This window comes from Vicia villosa, linkage group LG6, assembly GCF_029867415.1.
Source record: "Vicia villosa cultivar HV-30 ecotype Madison, WI linkage group LG6, Vvil1.0, whole genome shotgun sequence".
NCBI classification, from domain to species: Eukaryota; Viridiplantae; Streptophyta; class Magnoliopsida; order Fabales; family Fabaceae; genus Vicia; species Vicia villosa.
The window spans coordinates 30,174,968-30,198,735 of record NC_081185.1 but is presented as its reverse complement, the minus strand read 5'-3'; the positions used below and the strand labels follow the sequence as shown (position 1 = coordinate 30,198,735).

At 36.0% G+C, this 23,768-nt stretch overlaps 1 protein-coding gene across 1 annotated transcript; it reads left to right on the top strand.

The window, feature by feature from the left end:
• Positions 1-5,550: 5,550 nt before the first annotated feature.
• Positions 5,551-6,341, top strand: LOC131613477 (protein MAIN-LIKE 2-like). Its single transcript, XM_058885144.1, has 3 exons — positions 5,551-6,053; positions 6,140-6,154; positions 6,320-6,341. The coding sequence occupies exons 1-3, from the start codon at positions 5,551-5,553 to the stop codon at positions 6,339-6,341; spliced, it is 540 nt and encodes a 179-aa protein (XP_058741127.1).
• The last annotated feature ends 17,427 nt before the right edge of the window (positions 6,342-23,768 follow it).

Sequence of the window (23,768 nt, the reverse complement as noted above, 5' to 3'; positions counted from 1 at the left end):
ATCTTGCCATATCTTTGATTGAAGTTTGAAAAAAAATATGATTGAAATATGGTTTTAAATCTTTCCAAATTTACTCAAACTCAAATATTTTTCACTCATTCTTGGAGAAAACGAAATCACCTGAAATATGGGGACAAATAATGATAGGATTTGATTCAAATTGGTATTTTAATTGAATATTTTGATTTTCATGATTTATATAAATTATTTATCATTTTTAAAAGATGAAAAATTCATATAAAATCAAATAAATGCCAAAATTTCGTGGGAGTTCGGTTTAAGGCTTTAGATGACTTATGGATCAAGTTTGACTAGAAACATCTTAGGCCCATTTGTAAAAATATTTGAATTCCTTCACATTTTTCCCTCCAAAATAACCTAACTTTAACAAGGTCTATCTCTCTCAATTTTTGAGGTATGGATGTGTTCTAAGACTTTTTAGAAACCTTAGAGAGTCCTCTAATCAGTGCTTTTGGTCTCATATCCAAATTAGTTTCCATGCTCCTTGTGTCTCCTTTTGAAGAAAGTGTCTTTTTGTTGACTTTTGAAAATGACCTATAATGTATGAAGCCATATCTCTTAAACCATTGACCTATGAGCTCTGATTCTTGGACCATTAGATAGAGGAATGAATTCCCTTTAAAATGAGCTTTGGTGGGAATTTTTCTGATGAAGTATGAATATTTGGTGAACTTTCAAAGTTTGGTTGACTTTTTCAGTTCATGCCCAAAATAGTAACTTTTGACTTTTGACTTTTCTGATCTTTCCTTGCATCATCATGATCAATCTTTGATCAAATGATGATTTTAGGGTTATGAGGATGTTGTTGACCAAATATCTTGAACTTTGACTGTATATTGACTTGAAATGACTATTTTGCCCTTGAGAGTCGACTGTTGACCTAATCAAGATTTGAGGGACTCAATTTGCTCTGATTGACTTGCAACTTTACATGAAGATTCTTTGGGATGTTGGTGACCCTATGGAACCATCTTGAGCCATTGATTCAATGATTTTCCTTTGAAAGAACCAAACCCTAGTTCAGAACTTTATATAGGAGAATTCGTATAGGAGCTTTGCATATGGATTTGAAACTTGAATAGGAGAAATAGTGTGGGCAAATTTTGGGGTATGACAGTATCATAGACCTTCCTGGAGCCACGCGCATGGAATCTGGAGACTTACTAATTCGTAAAAAATATAATGTAGGAGCTGGGTATCAAACCCACTCCTTTAGGTTTATTATCCATTCACCTTTTCCACGCGCGTTGTGTTCATCAATTGTAATAAAGGTGAACTGAATATAATATAATAAGTCATAGGTTAAGGAAATTTGAATGAAATAAAACGCTCCCAGGGTCATCTTCCTCGCGTGGTTTTTTTTCTGAAACAACAAACCTACGGCAACGATTTTGAAGTGCGGCCATAAGTCTTCCTTCCTCTAACCTGCGAATTATCACTCAACGACGCAAGGAAATAACACATACCTAACACAAATCACCTTGCGAAACCAATAGGACCACTGATTCTAGCCAATTTCTCGTGTAATCTGCTATCCCCAAATTAAAGGTGTAAAAACCCTAACTATGGCATCATGCTAAACCTGCTTCAAAACTTAAATTAAATCATTCCAACAGTTTGCAAATGATGATATAAACACGAATATGCCTTTAGATATGGTTTATGACGCGTTTTTCTAAGAATTCGACTAAAAAATGTTTAAGATAAAACTTGCACAATCGGAGTACATTCACCGCGTTTTGGATGATGATGAGAGTTGGTTTATCTTCAGGAAGCACCAAGGATTCGATTGGGGTGTCTGAATTGGTCTGAATCGAACTAAAAGTTGATCTTATTTCTCCCTTTGTGTTCACGGTTTTTTCTGAGTTTGTATCAAGTTTCTTAGGTTGCAGAATCCGTCCAACCCCCCCTCTCTGCCTGGAAATCCTTCTATATATATATCTCACATTAGTTTAGGTTTAACAAAATTCCAATGAATCTTTTGCATTAACCTGGAGGGATTTGATTTTGTGGTGATTTTGTATTGATTGGAAATTATGAACAAATATCATTTTTCTGAAATTGGACTTTTGAAGATTTTATTCCCGTATCGTTTAGCCATGTGAAGATTTTGAGCAATTTTCTCTCTTTTATTTTTTTGGTATATTTCCTAATAATTTCTAATAATTATAACACTTAATTCTAATAAGCTACTTATAACTAATAATAGTATAACTAGTTAATAATACTAATGACTAAAAATAATTATTTTTAATAAAATAAACTAATAATAATATTATTAACAATCCTATAACTAATATTTAATTAACCCCTAATTAATTACTAAAAAAAATTAAAAATAATTATACTAATATTAGTAATAGAATATAACTGATAATAAGATGAGTAAATAATTAAAACTAAATTGTAGTAGAAATAAAAAATGATGAAGAACCCTTAGAATGAAATAGATGGGCCCAAATATTTGGGTCCAAATGCCTGCTAATTACACACCTAAATTTAGTTAAAGGTTTTATAAGAACGTGGGTTTAACAATAGATATGTTAAACCCCATAGCCCTTAATTTTTACACCTTTAGTAAATTAAAGAATACGAATAGTATCGGGTAAATTTTGGGGTATGACACAAGGCATGCGATAGGCTTGAAGTTGGCCACAGTCGCACCAAAGATTTGGGATTGAGACGCGATACTGTTGTCGTGGTAGCCCCTGGTTATGGTCAATTGTTTCTTTGAGACTGAAGGTGTGGCCATGACGCCCGAACTCTGTCACTCGATGAGTGTTCCCCTTGGCAGATTCTTGTTGTACATATTTCATGCAGACATCGCTGTATACCTGTTGTGTTTGTAACACTGAATTCCACCGCTTACCTCTTGTGGCGAACAAAGTTGCCATCCGGAAATATGTTGCACTAATCAAAGCAGTTACAAGTAGGTTCCGTATGCCTTTGAAAACTCCGTTCATTGATTCCACAAGATTTGTAGTCATGTGGCCCCACCTAGCCCCATCGTTGTATGACCTAGTCTATCTCGCTCTGTCAATGCTGTCAATCCACCTCCCCGCATCTAGATTTGACAACGCTATTTCACTGCGGTAGTATTGAAATCCAGGTTGGTTTAAGGCATACCCCGCGTTCACCAAATGGTTCTTCAAAAATTTATCTTTGATCTCTCGCATAAAATTTTGTGCGATATGCCTAATACAGTAGACATGCTTAGACGGGGGGTCATGCCAACCATTTGCCGGATTGTTGTATGCGCTGTCAATAGAAGCGTGCCTAAGCAGCAGTTGTTTCTCTTTCTACCAGAGCAAAGGCTATTGGAAAAATATTGTTGTTTCCATCTTGCGCGACCGCCATTAGCAATGTTCCCTTGTATTTCCCATACAACCAGGTTCCATCAATTTGAATAATCGGTTTGCAAAAACCAAATCCGATGATGCATGGTCGAAACGCCCAGAAAAGTCTATGGAAGATTCCATTACCTTCGAGAGGGGTTCCATCTTGGGATTGTGTCGGCAGTGTCTCCAATATAGTAACAGTCCCAGGTGAATACAATTGAAGTGCAGCCAGGTAGCGAGGAAGTTGTTGGTAGGATTCCTCCTAGTTGCCGTAGACTTTTTCAATTGCTTTTTGCTTCGCTAACCAAGCCTTTATGTACGACGGTCTATATTTGAACACAGAAACGCAATGGGAAATAATCGTCTTCACCTTCAGTGATGGGTCAGCTTCGATGAGAGGTACGATGGTATGACATATCATATCATGACTTAGTTTCCGATGATCTTGTGCCATATTTGTGTTGACGCAAGTGTGGGCTTGAGAAATCGAACGTATCACCCAAGCATTAAATTTCTTCCTAAATGATGCCTTCAGCATGTATCCACACTCCGGGTTTCTGCATAAATTAGTGACTCTTTCTGGATTTGAGCGACCAGCTTTGAAATCAACACAGTTTGCTAAGTGCCAGTTTTTTATAGCTAGCATACAATCGTCCTTCGAATGAAACGTGTCACCCTCTTTTAACTCCTCGTTTGACCTCATATATGGGTTGTAGAACATATCAGACGATGGCTCATCCTCCCCCAAATTAAGTGTTGTGAAGTGCGCAGGAGGTGAATATGCATGCGCATCAGGTACTGGAACTTGTTCTTCATCTTTGGAACCACGGTTCACCAACTTATCAACTACATCTTCTACTTCAGTTTCTTCATCGACGACATCTTTTGAGACTGCATATTTTGTGACGGTTCAATTTGTTCAACCACTATGTACAACTCCAGATAATCATAACCATAATACTCATGGTTAAGGAACATGTTTTAAACCTCTATGTCAGTTTGTATCTGTGCTTGATAAAACTTGACCGAGTTGTCGGGTTGAACGTATGGTTGTTGGTAAAATAATTGAGAGATTGGTTCTCTAATTTTGGACTCGATTTTCTTTTTTAGATACGAGAAATCCACTTTTCTATTTAGAGCAAAACGTGTGGAGTTAGTGTTTCTAAATAGAAAACCGTTTGTGTCGCAGTGGTAAGTCTCACCATTCAAGTGAACACGAACTTTGTATTGCGAGGTGGATGTCATAATTTTGATGGAAGAAATATTTGTGATAAGTATTTGTGTGTTTTCTTTATGATAAGTATTTGTGAACGAAGAATATGTTTTGTGTTAAAATATTTGTGAAGTGGTTCATATATAATACATGCAAAACATTAGATAGTTGCAATAATACATGAAAGAATCAACCTTGACAAGACTTATGCATGCCATATGCGTACACCTAAGGAATCTCTTACACCTATCCTTACACTTTTACATGCATGCAGACTATGGAATCTCTTACACACCTAGGCATGGAGGAAGTCGCCAAAGGGGGGTGGCGACTACATTGACTTTTAGGAGTTGTCGCCAAGGGGGGTGGCGACTACATTGCTTTTTAAGAGTTGTCGCCAAGGGGGTGGCGACTTGCTTCGAGGCCAATTTCCAACCATTGCATGCACTTGTCTTGTCACACTTATTTATATGTTTTTATTGTGTTTCTTTGGCTATAAATAAGTTCACATTCTTGTTCATTTTCATCATCACCAAACAATTTTCATCAGAGCAAATCGTCTATTCTATAACTCCTGCAAACATGTCTCTCCTAACTATGGGTCAAGAGCATCGAGGAACCATTTCAAACATTGCCGAATACGTAAGTTTTAGTTTACTCAATTCAATTTATTTATTTATGGTTCAAACATTTAATTTATTTAATTAAGTTTACTCATTTCAAACATTCAAATACTTATGGTTCAATATTTTTTTATAGGATTTCACAAGATTTCGGACCTGTGCGAAACCGATGGATGCTCCCGACCCTTGGATTGTGTCTTATATTGAACGTGCGGGATTTTGGAAGGTAATGAATTTAATACATACCACAATTGATACTAAGTTTATATTAGCATTGTGTGAGCGTTGGAGGCCCGAGACTCATACTTTTCACCTTCCAACGGGTGAATGTACCGTCACGCTAGAGGACGTGTACATGTTATTGGGTCTCTCAACAAATGGGAAAGCTGTGTTTGGAAATGTCCAACAACCCATTGCTCTATGCATCGAAATTTTGGGTGTATATTTAATAGAGGGTGAGGGCCGAGAAAGAGGTAGGGGTCAAGGTCTTAAGCTTGCGGGCCTTCAAAAATGTTATGACGAGCTTAGGTTGGATCAGTTTTCTAGCGAAGAAAATAAACTATATAAAGCTAGAATGTATATTATGTTATTATTTGGTAGGTTTCTATTTCCCGAAGGCATGGGGAATAATGTCAATTTTATGTACTTGTGTCTGCTTGAGGACATTGATGAAATTAAGACGTATAGTTGGGGTTCGGCGGTGTTGGCTTACCTCTATAGCTCCTTGTGCAAAAGTGCAACAAAGGATACTTGTACATTTAATGGATGTGCATTCTTGCTACAAGCATGGGGATGGTGGAGAATGCCGGTATTAGCCCCTGAAAACCCGCACATTTACGTCTTCCCTTACGCGTCAAGGTAACTTAATGATCTTATTTTAATTAGTGTATTTTTTTCTATTATTAATTGTAACTATATTGATTTTTATTTTTGGATGTGTTTAGGTTTAATGCAACTGGGTTAGATTACACCAAGACGCCTGTAAACAAAATAATTTTTTACCGCCAACTCTTGGATCGACTTCGATCCCAAGATGTAATACCACTAAAACTTCCCATTTTCTAACTATATTTGTAAAATAAACTATCTTCTATAATTTGAAATTAATATTTTTTTCTTTGCAGTTTATTTGGAGACCGTACTTGAAACTGGACCATGAACCCGACCCTAAAGAGGTGGTTGTTTGGACGAGAAAATCACCCATCATACGGTTCACCACTGTGGAGATGCACCAAAGTGACCGTGTAAAGCTCCAATTCGGCATGCACCAAGGTATCCCTGACCCCCCTGAGAGTTTGGAACCTTGGCATTTGCAAAAGGTCAGCCAACAGTAAAAAATTGGAAGACGTTCGCTAGAGAGCACCATAAAATATGGGCTCGTCGTTCCACCATTGTCCTACAATTTCCTGTGGCGCCGGCCGAAATGAAACCAACAGCCGAATATGTCGACTGGTACAGAACGATCACAAATCCTGAAATGTTTGTGTCTGACCCTTTCTATTTGGCGGACCCGCAAGCACAACAACCATATTTCCAACAACAACAACAACCAAATATTTTCCAACAACAACAACAACAAAATTTCCAACAACAACAACTGTCACCATATTTCCAACATCAACAACCACCACCAAATTTCCAATAACAAAATTACCCACAACAACAACCACCCAATTACCAACAACAACCAATAAACCAACAACCACCTATTTACCAACAACAACAACAATTCCAACAATACCACCACCAACAACCATTTCAAACTCAACCACAAACGCAACCCCACCACCTACTCTTCCAAGAACTCAATATGGCGGGCTCTTCTAGATCATCACCACTTACCCCCGACATAGGCATACAAGAAGAATACCCGCCATACAACTCACTCGACCAACAAACATCACAATATAGCCTTATAATAACTAAATAATATTAAAATTATAAAAATAGAATTTTGTTAAATTATAAGAATCAGACATATAACCTTTAAAATTATTAGGATGGTAGTTTTTACCAACTTCTACATGAATTTCTTTGATATTTAATTGTCAAAGAGATGAGAATTATATATTCTATAATTACAATATTTCTCATCTAATGCAATTCTTATTAATTTTATTTATAATATTAATCATACAATATATTAATAAAATAAATTTAAAAAATAATTATACATAATAATATTACTTCCTTTGTCCCTAAATATAAGACCAGGTAACAAAATTACGCTAATTAATAAAGTTGTTTAGAGTATTAAATTTAGAGTGAAGACCCATTTTGGTACCTCACAAAAACTACAGAACCCAAATTAGTCCTCTACAAAAAAAGGAGGATAAGATTTGTATTGAGAAGGAATTGAACTCAAGACATTTAAGTCACATCCTATGCCTTTACCACTAAGCCAACGTACACTAGTGACAAATAATTCGCATGATTTATAGTAATATTAAACAATTTTAAATTTAAAACAAAAAACATAAATTTTGATACCGACGGGTCTCAAACCCAAGTCCCTTCAAATTAAATAGTAGTCACTTTATTGTAAATATGAAAAATAATCTAAGAGGGTTGCATGAATTAGATTAATTGATATTAGTAAATTTTTCTCGATAATGAATGTTAACAATGTTCTGATTTTTTTGAAACTATTATAACAATTTCGAAAAAATTAGAACAACATTGCTAACATTCATAATCGAGAAAAATTCACTAATACCGATTAATCTAACTGATTCACCCACTCTTAGATAATTTTTCATATTTACAGTAAAGTGACTATCATTAAATTTGAAGTGACTTGAGTTTGAGACCTCATGGATACAAATTTTATATTTTATATTTTAAATTTAGAATTGTATAATATTACTATAAATCATGCAAATTATTTGTTGCTAGTGTATATTGGCATAGCGGTAAAGGCATAAGATGTGATTTAAATGTCTTGAGTTCGATTCCTTCTCAAAACAAATCTTATCTTTTTTTATATTTTAAAATCTGAATTGTTTAAAAATAAAATCAAAATAAAAATAAAAATATCAATTTAGTATTTAGAAAATGAAAAATTAAAAATAAAATACGACTTGACGGTCCAGTCACGGTTTAAAAGTAGAAGAAAAAACCGGTTTGAAAAAAATTATTTACAGAAAGACTAATTTGATCCGGTTATATTTTGTAAGGGATTAAATCGGGTCCTTTTTTTGTGGAGGACTAATTTGGGTTCTGTAGTTTTTGTGAGGGACCAAAATGGGTCTTCACTCTTAAATTTATTGACTATTTGTACAATTTTACATACATATGTAATTATTATTTATTGTAGAAAAAGATGTGATATAATTAGGGGTGTGTAACACCCCATATTTTCCATTTATTAATTTAATTGGGATTTAAATTATTTATTGGAAATTATTTGGCTTTTGTTGAATTATGGGAGAATTGTGATGTAGTTAGTAGAGGGGAGGTGTTATTTGTGTAGGCTTTTACTAACTATTGACTCTATTTCCATAAAATAAGAAATAAGGAAAAATTGGAAATTGGAGAAAACAAAGAGTCAGAGAAGAGAAGAGGAATACGTGAAAGAGAGCCTTGAAGGAAGAAGAGGGAGAACCAAGAACACTTGCTAAGGTAAGGGAGGGCTCTCCAATTATCATCTATTATGTTTTCATAAATGATAGAATTGATTGGGTAGATTAGTCTCTATATTATATATGTTCTAGGTTTTGGGATTTTGAGGTTTTCAGGTTCAATTGTGTGTTTTGATGCAATCGAATGTGTATGAATGATTATGAAGGTTAGATGAAATTATGTTGTGTTTGAATGATGTCAAATTGCTAGAATTGGTTCCTTTTTGGTGTATAATTCATATTGGTATGAAATGATGAGGAGTAGAGGGGCTGAGATGCTGTCAAAACTGAGTTTTTGGGTATGTGCACGCTGTAACCGGGTAACAACCATGTTGTAACCGATTACAACGTGGTAAAATAAGAAAATTGGGCAATTTTGACTGCTGTAACCGATTATCCCCCCTATTGTAACCGGTTACAGGCGAATTTCAATAATAGGGAATAGGTTGACGTAAACGTGTAACCGGGTAGCGCCCCTGCGGTAACCGATTACACCTGATGTTGTTCGGCAAAATATTTTCTAAAATTCATATCTTTTGAACCGTACTTCCGTTTTGAGCGCCGTTTTGAGCGTTGTGTTAATAATTAAAAATTATATATAATTAAATAACATTTTGGGGCAGTAGCCAATTTTATTCAAAAACTCCGATTAAATTATTTTGATGATGTTATACATCGTAGACATATGTGGTATTATGTAACAATGTGATTGATGTGGTTATAATATGATTGTATTGTAATTATGGTAATGGTTGTGATTGATATATGTTTGATTATTGAACGATGTTGAAACATGTACATACTAATGGGTGATGTTAACGGTGAGTTATGGTGAGATGATATTGTTCATCAAATCGGTGATGTTTGTAAGTATGTTATATGTTACAAGCATTCATAATCATATTGTTGGTTGAATCCCAATGATGTTTTGGATCAGTGGATGGCATAATTCCCATTGTGTGGAATTAGTGTTGGCAGGGCCGTATCTCGGTGATGTTTAGATCGGTCGGATGAGTTAATCCCATGATGATGAATTGGTACCACATGCATAGTGTCAGTGCATTGCATATATGTATCGGTGCTATAACATGAGTGGAAGAGTTCTAGTGTTATTTCACGGTGATTGTGAATGATTGTTTATGATGTTGTTGATGAATGAATCTCTGAAAATCAGAATATGTTATAATTGGGTGATTAATATGCTTATGAGATGTTATTATTTGTGAGTTCATAACATTTGTTAATTGTGATGAGACTCACCCTTACTGTTGATGTTATTCAGATTGAAGAGTAGCTGCTTTTTCCCGGTGAGGATAGCTTATAGGCTAGTCCATTAGTATTAGTGTCGGTGTCATGCTCTGAAATGTAACACTGGGGAACGGTTGTTTGGAGAGTTGTTTAATAACTCATAATTTTATTTTGATTGAATAACTCGTGAAGTTTTTGGAGATGATGAACGATGGTTTTATGTTATTCAATTTCTGAACCTTTCCGCTGTGTTAACATGTTTCGGTGAATGTTATATATTGAGTTCCTCGTGATAGCATGACACGTGTTTTCTTAAAATATGGTTTTTTTCCGAAGAATTGTAGCATCCTTTTACATGTTACTCAAAATTAATTACTATTTTCTGTTGTCTTTAGAAGGGTGTTACAGGGTGTGTTTGGAAAAAAAATAATTAATGCACTTTAAAAGTTGAAGAGGGTCTTAAAAAAAGTACAAAAAAAAAACTCAATAAAATCTTTATAATTAGGGACAGAGGTAGTATAAATTACAGAAAAATTTCAAATAAATCATATTATCAAAGAAAAATAAAATTATATTTTCACATTATTATAAAATCATGCGGTCCGACCAATGACCCACTGGCCCGAACAGTAATCCAATGATCCAATAGCTTGACAGGGTTAAGGTTTGATCTAGATTTTAAATCATTGCAAAATAATACAGAATTTAATTTGAATATATTAGAGCAAAATAGAATCACTCGAGTACAAGTTTCTCTCTAGAACTATGAAGGAGATGGTCTTGCGTTAGCATATTGTATATGTCGAGATTTTTATTAGGCCGGATGACGAGCTATGTGCACACGTGGGACTCAATTTCCTAGGCTCTTGAAGGAGCATAAAAAACAGAGTCGTTATCAGCAATCAAATGGTTGAGTAGGTTACTAAGTGGTTAAATATCGGGTATGTTACAAACGAATAGTAAAATGAGATGATTACAAATGGTTAATGGCTATTATATCCTATTAACACCATGCCCATTCGACATCCAGGAAGGGAAGGGCTGGTAGTATAAGTAGGGCCTTCAACAACGTCAAAAGGGGGAAGAGACGCATGATTAACACCAAAAGGGATGGAAACATGAAAATCAGAGAGCAACCCAGTTTCCACTACTCGTATCTCCTAAGAAAAATCTTAAATATCCCCTAAACACATAATTGTTGAGGTCTCATCTGATTAACTTTAGGGAGACTATCCAAAAATATTTTTCTAAAAAATTTGACATCCATTTTGGGGTCTTGGTAAAACTTACATGAGCCTAAAGATTATTTAAACAACCTGTACATATTTGGAATATTTAGGCCAATTAGTAAGGTTGGTAGAAAGTGTTAGAACAAGATTTGTTCTGATCAATATTCTTGTTTTGATGATAACAATGTATATGAATTTTGTATAAGACAATGTGGTACTCTAATCCTTTACATTTTCCATTTCAGGAATTATATAAGGAGTACGCACAATTCAGCGCCAAAAGCACTGACTCAGAAGGTTCAAGAATGCAACATCAGAACATGCTCTCGCAAGACATCAGAAGATGGTCAATAGAATCAGAACATGGTCTATGAAGCATCAGAAGAACATGAGATCAGAAGCAGAAGCACTGAAGTTCTTATGGTATCACGCTCAAGCACTTCAAAGTCAGAAGATAAGAAGATGCTTTGCACCAAGCTGTTTGACTTTGATTACTCAAACATTGTATTCACAAACATCAGATCAGAAGCAAGTACAAGATGACAGGCTACGCTGACTGACAAAAGGAACGTTAGAAGCTACAAAAGGCAAACTCAGTAGAAGCAGCAAAAGCAAGGCTCGAGGTAGTTGACAAAAGAGTGAAATATTAAATGCAAAGCTGTACGGAACACGCAACGCATTAAATGCTCCCAACGGTCATCTTCTCAAATGCCTATAAATATGAAGTTCTGATCAGAAGCACAATAACAACTCTTGCAAAATACTGAAACGCTGCTGAATTCATTACTCACGAACTTCATCTTCAATCTCACATCAATTGTAATATTTAGTGAGAGTTAGGCTTAGAACTTAAGAGAAATATCACAGTTGTGATTATAGCTTTCTAAGAAGCACTTGAATACTCTTGTAAACATTTATTTTACATTGATTGTAAAAGGTTCCTAGAGTGATCAGTGAGATCAGTAGACTCTAGAAGACTTAGAAGTTTCTAAGTGGTGTATTCCTAGAGTGATCAAGTTGTGATCAGTATACTCTAGAAGACTTAGAGGGTATCTAAGTGGAAAACCATTGTAATCAAGATTGATTAGTGGATTAAATCCACAGTTGAGGTAAATCACTCTAAGGGGGTGGACTGGAGTAGTTTCGTTAACAACGAACTAGGATAAAAATAATTGTGTTAATTGTTTTTGTCTTAAGAGTTTTTAAAGTCACACTTATTGAAAGCCCCCCTTTCTAAGTGTTTTTCTATCCTTCAATTGGCATCAGAGCGCCGGTTTTAGGTGTAAGCACTTAACCGTGCTAGAAAAAGATTCAGGAAGAGAAAAACGCTAAGTCAATATGGTTGATACACCAACTGCTGCATCAACTCCTACACCTGTTGCTAATGATCAAAACAACAATGGAAATGGATATTCTAGACCACCAGTATTTGATGGTGAAAACTTTGAATACTGGAAAGATAGATTGGAAAGTTACTTCCTTCGTCTAGATGGTGACTTATGGGATATACTTGTGGATGGTTACAGACATCCTGTAATGCTGGAGGAGTAAAGATGTCAAGACAAGAAATGAGTGATGATCAAAAGAAACAATTCAAAAATCATCACAAGTCTAGGACTATTCTGCTGAATGCTATTTCTCATGCTGAATATGAGAAGATATCAAACAGAGAAACTGCCCATGACATCTTTGAATTCTTGAAGATGACTCACGAAGGAAATGCCCAAGTCAAGGAGACTAAAGCTCTTGCATTAATCCAGAAGTATGAAGCCTTCAAGATGGAGGATGATGAAAACATTGAAACAATGTTCTCAAGATTTCAAACTCTAACTGCTGGATTAAGAGTGCTTGACAAGTGATATAAAAAGGCTGATCACGTCAAGAAGATCATCAGAAGCTTGCCCAGAAGATGGGGCCCAATGGTGACTGCATTCAAGATTGCTAAGAATCTGAATGAAGTCTCTCTTGAAGAGTTGATCAGTGCTCTGAGGAGTCATGAAATAGAGCTGGATGCTAATGAACCTCTGAAGAAAGGTAAGTCTATTTCTTTAAAATTAATTAATAAAAAATGCACTAACGCTTTTCAGGCTGAAGAAGAAGATTCTAAAGAGTCAGAATGAGAAGAAGAAGAAGATAAACTGTCCATGATCTCCAGAAGGGTAAACCAACTCTGGAAGAGAAAACAGAGGAAGTTCAAGAACTTCAGAAGTTCAAAAAAACCTGAAAGAGGAGAATCTTCTGGTCTTAGAAGATCTTACAAAAAGAAGGTCACGTGCTTTGAATGCAAGGAGCCAGGTCACTACAAGAGTGAGTGTCCAAAGCTTCAGAGGGAAAAGCCCAAGAAGAAGTTTCAAAAGAAGAAAGGCCTTATGGCTACTTGGGACGATTCAGATTCATCAGAATCAGAATCAGACTCTGAAGATGAGCAGGCAAACATTACGCTCATGGCCATTGTTGATGATGGATCAGAATCTACATCAGACTCAGATTCTGAAGAGGTATTTTCTGAACTATCTAGAGAAGAGTTAGTTTCTAGTCTAACTGAAATTCTGGAACTCAAGGCTCAACTTAGTATCAAATACAAAAAGCTGAAGAAACTATTTGAATCTGAAACTAAGAAGCTTGAAGTAGAAAGTTCTGAACTGAAGGAAAAAGTTTTAAAATTATCCAAAGATGTTGAATCATCTCCTGGTTCAGAAAAGTCGATTCCAAGTATGAACAATATTCTTAAGGAATATGACTTGAGTTTTAGAAAGTTTTTATCTAGAGGTATTGGAAGAAGTCAACTTGCCTCTATGATATATGCAGTTAGTGGAAATAAGAGAGTTGGCATAGGCTATGAGGGTGAAACCCAATACAAACTTGAATCTGTGGATGATATGAAAATCACATACAAGCCATTGTATGATCAATTCAATTATGGCCACTCCCATGATATTAGGCTCACATCACATGCTAAAAGTTTTCACATTACACACACTAAGAAGCATGTGACACATACTAGAAAATATCATGTAACTCAAACTAAGGAATATCATGTTGTTCCTCCTGTTATTTATCATGCTAAACCCAAGTTCAATCAGAACTTGAGGAGAACTAACAAGAAAGGACCCAAGAAATTGTGGGTACCTAAGGAAAAGATTATCCCTGTTGCAGATATCCTTGGATGCAAAGAAGACAAAGGAAAGCATGTCATGGTACCTGGACTCTGGGTGCTCGCGGCACATGACGGGAAAAAGGTCTATGTTCCAAGACCTGGTGCTTAAATCTGCTGGAGAAGTTAAGTTTGGAGGGAACCAGAAGGGCAAGGTTATTGGCTCAGGAACCATAAGTATTGGTAACTCTCCTTCCATAACTAATGTTCTGCTAGTAGATGGATTAGCTCATAACTTATTGTTCATAAGTCATTTAAGTGACAATGGTTATGACATAATCTTTAATCAAAAGTCTTGTAAAGCTATTAGTCAGAAGGATGACTCAATCCTATTTACAGGCAAGAGAAAGAACAACATTTACAAGATTGATCTTCAAGATCTTAAGAATCAGAAGGTAACTTGTCTTATGTCTGTTAGTGAAGAGCAATGGGTCTAGCACACAAGATTAGGCCATGCTAGTTTGAGAAAGATTTCTCAGATTAACAAACTAAATCTGGTCAGAGGACTCCCTAATCTGAAATATAAATCAGATGCTCTTTGCGAAGCATGTCAGAAAGGGAAGTTTTCCAAACCTGCATTCAAGTCTAAGAATGTTGTCTCTTCCTCTAGGCCGTTAGAACTTCTGCACATTGATCTGTTTGGCCCAGTCAAAACAGCATCTGTCAGAGGGAAGAAATATGGATTAGTCATCGTAGATGATTATAGCCGATGGACATGGGTAAAGTTCTTGAAACACAAGGATGAGTCTCATACAGTGTTCTTTGACTTTTGCACTCAGATTCAATATGAGAAAGAGTGTAAAATCATAAAGGTCAGAAGTGATCATGGTGGCGAATTTGAGAACAGATTCTTTGAGATTTATTTCAAAGAAAATGGTATTGCCCATGATTTCTCTTGCCCTAGAACTCCACGGCAAAATGGAGTTGTAGAGCGAAAGAATAGGACTCTACAAGAAATGGCCAGAACCATGATCAATGAAACCGATATAGCTAAGCATTTCTGGGCAGAAGCAGTAAACACTGCATGTTATATTCAGAATAGAATCTCTATCAGACCTATTCTCAATAAGACTCCTTATGAACTGTGGAAGAACAGAAAGCCCAACATTTCATATTTCCATCCTTTTGGATGTGTATGTTACATTCTGAACACTAAAGATCATCTGAATAAGTTTGATTCTAAGGCACGGAAGTGTTTCCTTCTTGGATATTCTGAACGCTCAAAAGGCTACAGAGTATACAATACTGAAACATTGGTTGTTGAAGAATCAATCAATATCAGATTTGATGATAAGCTTGGTCTTGAAAAGCCAAAGCAGTTTGAGAATTTTGCAGATATAGAAATCTCTATTTTAGACGCTGAAGAACCTAGAAGCAAAGTATCAGAAGATCAAGTTGCTGCTTCATTAGAGAATCTCAGAATTTCTGAAGAGCCAACTATCAGAGGATCTTCTAGACTCAACTCTGCTCACTTAGAAGATGTTATCATTGCGAAGAAAGAAGATCCTATCAGAACAAGAGCATTCGTTAAGAACAATGTAGAATGTCAATTTGGTCTAGTATCTCCTATTGAGCCAACTTCTGTTGATCAAGCTCTAGAGGATGCTGACTGGATAATTGCCATGCAAGAAGAACTAAATCAGTTTACAAGGAATGATGTCTGAGATCTTGTTCCAAGACCAAAAGGATTTAACATCATTGGAACTAAGTGGGACTTCAGAAACAAGCTAAGCGAAAAAGGAGAAGTTGTAAGAAACAAAGCCAGACTGGTTGCTCAGGGCTATAGTCAGCAAGAAGGTATTGATTATACTGAAACCTTTGCACCAGTGGCCAGGTTAGAATCTATTCACTTATTAATTTCTTTTGCCACTCAACATAACATCACTCTGTATCAGATGGATGTTAAGAGTGCCTTCTTAAATGGTTATATAGATGAGGAAGTTGATGTCCACCAACCTCCTGGTTTTGAACACTCTAAGTCTCCAGAACATGTTTTTAAACTAAAGAAGTCATTATACGGACTGAAGCAAGCTCCTAGAGCTTGGTATGAAAGATTAAGTTCTTTCCTTCTGGATAATGGTTTCACTAGAGGAAAAGTGGATACTACTCTCTTTTGTAAAACCTTTAAAAAGGATATTTTAATTTGCCAAATTTATGTTGATGATATTATCTTTGGAACCTCTAATGCTACACTTGGGAAGGAGTTTGCTAAGTCTATGCAGGCTGAGTTTGAAATGAGCATGATGGGAGAACTCAAGTACTTCCTTAGGATCCAGATCAATCAAACTTCTGAAGGAACTTATGTTCATCACACCAAGTATGTGATAGAACTTCTGAAGAAGTTTAATCTTTCAGAAAGCAAAGAAGCAAAAACTCCTATGCATCTAACGTGTGTTTTAGGTAAGGATGAGGTAAGTAATAAGGTAGATCAGAAGCTCTACAGAGGTATGATTGAATCTCTTCTATATCTTACTGCTTCTAGACCTGATATTTTATTCAGTGTTTGTCTGTGTGCAAGATTCCAATCAGATCCTAGAGAATCTCACTTAACAACTGTTAAGAGAATTCTGATGTATCTGAAAGGTACTACTAATGTTGGTTTAGTCTACAGAAGATCTGAAGAATACAACTTAGTAGGATTCTGTGATGCTGATTACGCTGGAGATAGAGTTGAAAGGAAAAGTACTTCTGGAAGTTGTCAATTTCTTGGAAGTCACCTGATCTCCTGGTACAGCAAGAAGCAAACTACAATTGCCCTCTCTACAACAGAAGCAGAATATGTTGCTGCTGCTGGATATAGTACACAGATGCTCTGGATGAAGAGTCAGCTAGAAGATTACCAGATATATGAGAGTAACATTCCTATCTTCTGTGATAATACTTCTGCTATCTGTTTATCTAAGAATCCAATCTTACATTCCAAAGCTAAACATATTGAGATTAAACATCATTTCATTAGGGACTATGTTCAGAAGGGTGTTCTATCTTTAAACTTTGTTGATACAGACCATCAATGGGCTTATATCTTTACAAAACCCCTTGCTGAAGATAGGTTTAAATTCATTCTGAAGAATATCAGTATGGATTTATGCCCAGAATGAAAAGATGAGAAGTTATGATATATGGATTAGATTTGAAATGATCAGTTTTATTTTCTTATAAGAAGTTCTGAATGTTGATCAGTTAGATATTCGGATTATGTTATTGCTAACATTTCATATGTCTAAGTTGATTCAGAATCTTTTTTAAAGCAAAACAGCTGTCACCAGCTATTCCAGAAGATGAACACGTGTTCACTCTAATTGGACAAGCATGCGTGCAGTTGATGAGACGCCGTCCTAGGTAACTGTGCAAATCATTTCAAATATCACGTTTTACCCTAACGTCACTCATCATTAAATGCTAATTGATTCAATCTCTGTAATCTTGTTCATTTAGAAACATATTGTATTTCATTTCAAATTCGTGCCTATATAAAATCATCTCCATAACATTTCATCTCTTTCCATTCTCTCTCTTTGTTCGTTGTCTGTATTTGTTCATCTCTCTCTCTCTCTCTCTCTCTCTCTCTCTCTCGTTTTGCATAAACCCTAGTTTCTAAACCTTAATCTGAGTGTGAATCCATGGCTTCATATTCAAATGTTCAACGCAAGGCATCATCGTCACATCAAGTTCAACAAAAGAAATATGCAAATCTTCCTTTGAAGTCTTGTTCGATTACTTATGATGAATTGGAGGTTCTCTGCGAAATAATGGTGGATTTTGAAAATCTTATGGCACATGATTTCAAAACCAAAACTGCAATGATAGTACAAGGATGGTCAAATTTCTTTGAAAGGTTGATTGGACCAGTTTATCCCTTATTAATTAAGGAATTCTGGACACATGCTACGGTTACTTCAACTGCCATCATCTCCTTTGTGCTAGGGCATGAAGTTGTTGTGACTGAGAAGCTGATAAGGAAATTGTATGGTTTTGATGGTATAGATGGAATCACTGGTGCTTTTCATGGAAGAACTGATTGGGATAAAATTGATCGAGAGTTGTTTTCTTCTGGTGTTGCCTCTCCCTTCACGACTGACTTGAAGCCTTCCTACAGAGTATAGGCTGAGATCATTCTGGGATCTCTCTATCATCAAACTCTTTCATAGCCCTTTTTTGTAGTAGTGAACCATCAAACTCTGCTACCTATGTCAATCAGGATCAGAAGTATATATTATTCTGCATTGAAAAAGGCACGGGAGTCAATCTACCACACATTCTTTTTCAACATCTGAAGACAAATATTGAAGAATCAAGAGATGAAGAATGTCAGAAGTATCCCCAACTCAAGAAGAATACTATTCCTTTTGGAAGAATGATTTTAGATATTCTGATTGAGAGTGGCTTGATAGATATTCTGAGAGCAGTTGGCTTGTCTCAGAACTTGACTGCTATCCGAGGGAGTATTTTGAATGCTCAGCCTCTAAAAAGGATGCAGCTGATTGAAAAGGTGACCACTCCTTCAAAAGTGTTTCCAGATATTCTGACAAGAAGAACTCCTGTTGTGAGTTTCTCTCACATGTTCAAAGAGGAGCTAGACAAATCTGCTAAACGCTATCTGAAGTCATGTGTTAAAGCTCAAAATTTTGTTGATCCTGCTTGGATTCGAGGAAGAACTCTTCCATCTCTGGATGAGTTAAGAAAGAAGGAAAAGAAGAAGAAAGAAAATAAACTGAAGAGAAAGGTCGCAGAAGAAGGACCTGATGCTAAGCAAGCAAAGAAGCATAAGAAACCTAAAGAGTCTCTCAAAATACCTAGAACTGAAGAACAGCTTGAGAAGCTCATTCATAAAATTTACCATGCAGATTCTTCTGACCTTCCCCCCTCAGAAAAAGCCTCCTCCTTCTGTAATTCCATCCTCTTCCACAACCACAAACAGAAACCAACCACTTCTTTCTACACCAGTTTTAAACCCTCAACCACTAAATGCTATCTTCCCCCAAATTCCTTTTGAAAATATATTCTCAACCACCTCCTCCACAGATTCTTCATCCTCCTTAACCTCTTCTATCACCCCTGCTTTGTTCTCAAGAGAATCTAAACCCTATAATCTTCTTTACCCTGACTATCGTTTCACCTTCAATCCTCCTGAACCCTCTATTTATACTTGTTATGACGTGTTAATGTATAAGGTCAGAACAAGGTTGGATACTCTGAAAGCTGCTCATGACTCCAAGATAGATCATGTTGCTACTGGCAAGTTGTGGAAAATCTTTGAGAAGGATATTTAGACTGATTTTCTGAACATCCAGAAGAGATGCTTGACTGATGCCTCTGGATCTTCTGGTTACTTTTTGGAGTTAGATGATGGTAAATACTATCACCCCATCAGGAGCTGGAAATCTCTTGAAGAGAAGGAATTTTCTGAGAGCTTGAAGAAGTTCATCCTCTTGCTATGGTCGTGTGGAAGCCTCATTACCATGTTCTGATTGGAGACTTTTAGTCCATATTCAACTGGCTTAGGGAGAATCCCTCTGATAAAGCACCAAGTATGGTATATCCAGAAGTTGAATACCCATCAGAAACTGCTGCTCCTACACCTCCTTAGAATTTGGATGCAATTCTTTTGGCTCTAGAAACTCCAGATGATGATATCCCTTCTCCTGTGTACGTTGAATTTGCTTCAGAATCAGAAGCTGATGCTGAAACTCAAGATGCTAAGAATCATCCTGCTATGCAATCTCCTGCTAAGGAAAATCAAGCTGATGTTCTCATGGTCGATGCTGCTGAGAATCCTCCTCTTATGGACAATAGCTGTGAAGCTTCTTCTGCTGGACCTTTTGTTTTGATAAACACCATGAAGGCTCTTCAATAGAATCAAGCTGATCTTGCTTCTCGTCTGGACAAGCATGAGGATACTCACAATAAGTTCAGATCTTTTATGAAGACGCAGACTGAAAGCACTACTGAGATTAAAAACCTTCTGGCCAAATTAGCTTCTAAGCTAGGCTAGTCGTAGTTTGTCTTGGTCTTAGATGTTTTCTTGTTTTATGCATCCGTTTCTTGCATCTGCTTCTATCCCTATTGTACCTCTGATATATTTTGTTCATCAATGAAATCATTATCTTCTTCACTTTATGTGTCTTTTATCATCTGAATCTTTTAATGCTTTTTGATGTTATGACAAAAAGGGGGAGGAACATGATAATTGATTTGGTTTATTATATCAGTTGCTGGGATTAAGTCTCAACATTCCTAACATTATTTTCAAGTTCTATGTCTTTGAGAGTTTTTGCAGGATTGAAGATATTCTGAAAAAGCTCAACATGAGAAGCAAATACATGGGGAAAAGCAATTCTTTAAAGAAGCATGTTCTTGGAGAATTGAAGCAAGCTTAGTGATGTGAAGCTTCAAGATCAGTAGCAAGAAGTGTGTTCTGATATTCTCTTTGTAGAATATGCTCTAATACATTTTCTTCTCTTAATTGCTCTGATGTTCTTTCTTAAAAGAATGTTCTGATCCGTTCATGCTCTGATTATTTTCGTCTAGTATGCTCTGAAACATTTCAGGATGGAAAGATGCTCTGATGATGCTCTGATATGTTCAAGAATGTTCTGGTACAATCAAGCATGCTATGATTCAAGAAGAAATTCAAAGCTCTGAAGCTGTCATATGGAAGCAAGAAGCAGAAGCTCTGAATGTTCTGAAGTTCTAGGCAAAGTGAACGTCTCTACCGAAATGGAAAATACTCAGGGAAGTCTTTTATTTATAAAGTCTTCTAGTATTTATTTCAAGGGGAGATTGTTAATCTCAGGGGGAGACATATTCACACACTCTGATTATATGCTTATGCTATATCTGTGTAATTGTCTTTTGTCATCTGATATTCTGATTGCAAATTTATATCAATTATATATGTTTTTGTCATCATCAAAAAGGGGGAGATTGTTAGAACAAAATTTGTTCTGATCAATATTCTTGTTTTGATGATAACAATGTATATGAATTTTGTATAAGACAATGTGGTACTCTAACCCTTTGCATTTTCCATTTCAGGAAATATATAAAGAGTATGCACAATTCAGCGCTAAGAAGCACTGACTCAGAAGGTTCAAGATTGCAACATCAGAACATGCTCTCGCAAGACATCAGAAGATGGTCAAGCAGAATCAGAACATGGTCTATGAAGCATCAGAAGAACATGAGATCAGAAGCAGAAGCATTGAAGTTCTTATGGTATCACGCTCAAGCACTTCAAAGTCTGAAGACAAGAAGATGCTCTGCACCAAGCTGAATGACTCTAATTATTCAAACGTTGTATTCACAAATCTTAGATCAGAAGCAAGTACAAGATGACAGGCTATTAAGTCTAATCTCTGACTGACAAAAGGAACGTTAGAAGCTACAAAAGGCAAAGTCAGTAAAAGCAGCAAAAGCATGGCTCGAGGTAGTTGACAAAAGTGTGAAACATTAAATGATGCTTCTACCTATGAGTTCAAAGTTCAATCTTTTACCTCTGAAAATGGAGGTCCCGATCTTGCTTGGCGCTGTTACAGAAGTGTGGTAATGAGCTGGAAAGCTTCAGTGACCTCCAGGGATGGTGTTTGAATGCTTAGAATTCTTTGAGAATCTCTGCAACTTCAAACCCGATAGTACTTACAAAGGGAAAAATTCAAAGTGCAACAATGGAATATGAGAGTTACAATGATGAATGGATGATCTGGACAACTTCTATATGATATATGGAAGGTGTTTGGATGATTTTTTTGAACAATGTACTTAAGGAATGAAGTTTGGAAGGATAAGTCCTTTTGTGAAGCTTTAATGGAGGTATGGAAGTGATTCTGAGTTTTAGGGGTTGGGGAAGTGTTTGGAGGTGATCAACATCTTCCAAATGATGTATTGAACATGTTAGAAAGGTTGGTTTGCTACCATAACTTCTCTAACAAAAAATTGCTATGAAAATGCAAATGACACAAAAAATGGATTTTGGAATGAAGAGTGACTTTGGGATTTCTTGTCTTTGATCAAGGGAGCGATACCCTCTATTTATAGGCATGAATTAGGGTTTGTGGAGGGAAGAATCAGATTGAATTGATCTCCCATGTGATACTTGTACTTGGTTACTTATTCATGAAGAAAAGAGAAGGTTTGGTTTTCCATGGAAGGTACATAGCTTTAAGCATGCTTGATAGGCTTTGATCTGATCAAAGAGAGCTTGCTTGCTGATTTTAACTTGCTTTTGCTGCAAAGGAAACATGTTTAGAGGCTCAATGCAAGAGTGGTTGGATTAAAGCATCTTTACAAGAATGGAAGTGTGATCTTTATGCTTGAAATGGAATGATTCATTGTGTAATGGCTTAAGCATGTGGATCATAGCTCAAAAGAGCGTGTAAATATCTTATTATGGCCTCTTAAACAAGTTAAAGGACTTCTACTTTGGAGATTCTTTCAGATTTGGAGCAAATTCAAACTTTGTTCTTCACGTTCTTCTTCATTTTCAAGTGCCATGGAGCCATATTGACAAAATCATATCTCCTAGCTCAAGCCATGGAATTTCATGCTAATGGTCCCTTTGGGAAGCCCTTACTACATAATTCAATTCACTTGTTAAAATTTTTCTCAAAATCTTTTGGGATCATGGAGAAAAATGTCCACAAAGTTAGGAAAAATTCAAGTGAAAACACATTAAAAAATTTCTAAGTTTTTTGAACATAATCTTCTTAATTCCATATCTCTCAAAATAATCATTTTTTGTTGAAATGAGATAAGTGACAAATTTGTTTATTTGATCAAGATCTATTTCATGTTGGGAGATTTTTGAGTGTGTAGGTGAAATTTAAAGTTCCCAAAATGAGGTCAAAATCACTTAAAAACCCTAATTTTGACTTTTGTTGACTTTTTTATTCTTGATGAATTTTCTTGATTTCTCTTGGTAAAATGTCTTCAATAATCATATGTTGATGATTTGAATCCTCAAAAGTTCATGGTTGACCATTTTTCTCAAAAGTCAAAGGTTGACTCACACAGTTGACTTTTCTAGATGAACTGCAGTTTCGTGGATTCCACATGAATCAAGGTCTCCACTTCAAATGAATGATGTGAATGGATTATAATGTTGATTTGGATGCCTTTGAATCATGGTTTGAGTCTTGGATCCATGTCTTGATTAAAAGTCAACCCTCTAGTGGAATTAGGTCAAAACCCTAATTAGGGGTCTCAGGTGATCTTGGAAGTGATTGATCTTGAATTGGGCCATCTTTGGACTTGGATGCTGATGGGATAACCCTTTGAATAATAATAGAATGTTGAACTTCCTTCTGGGCCTCAAAACCCTAAT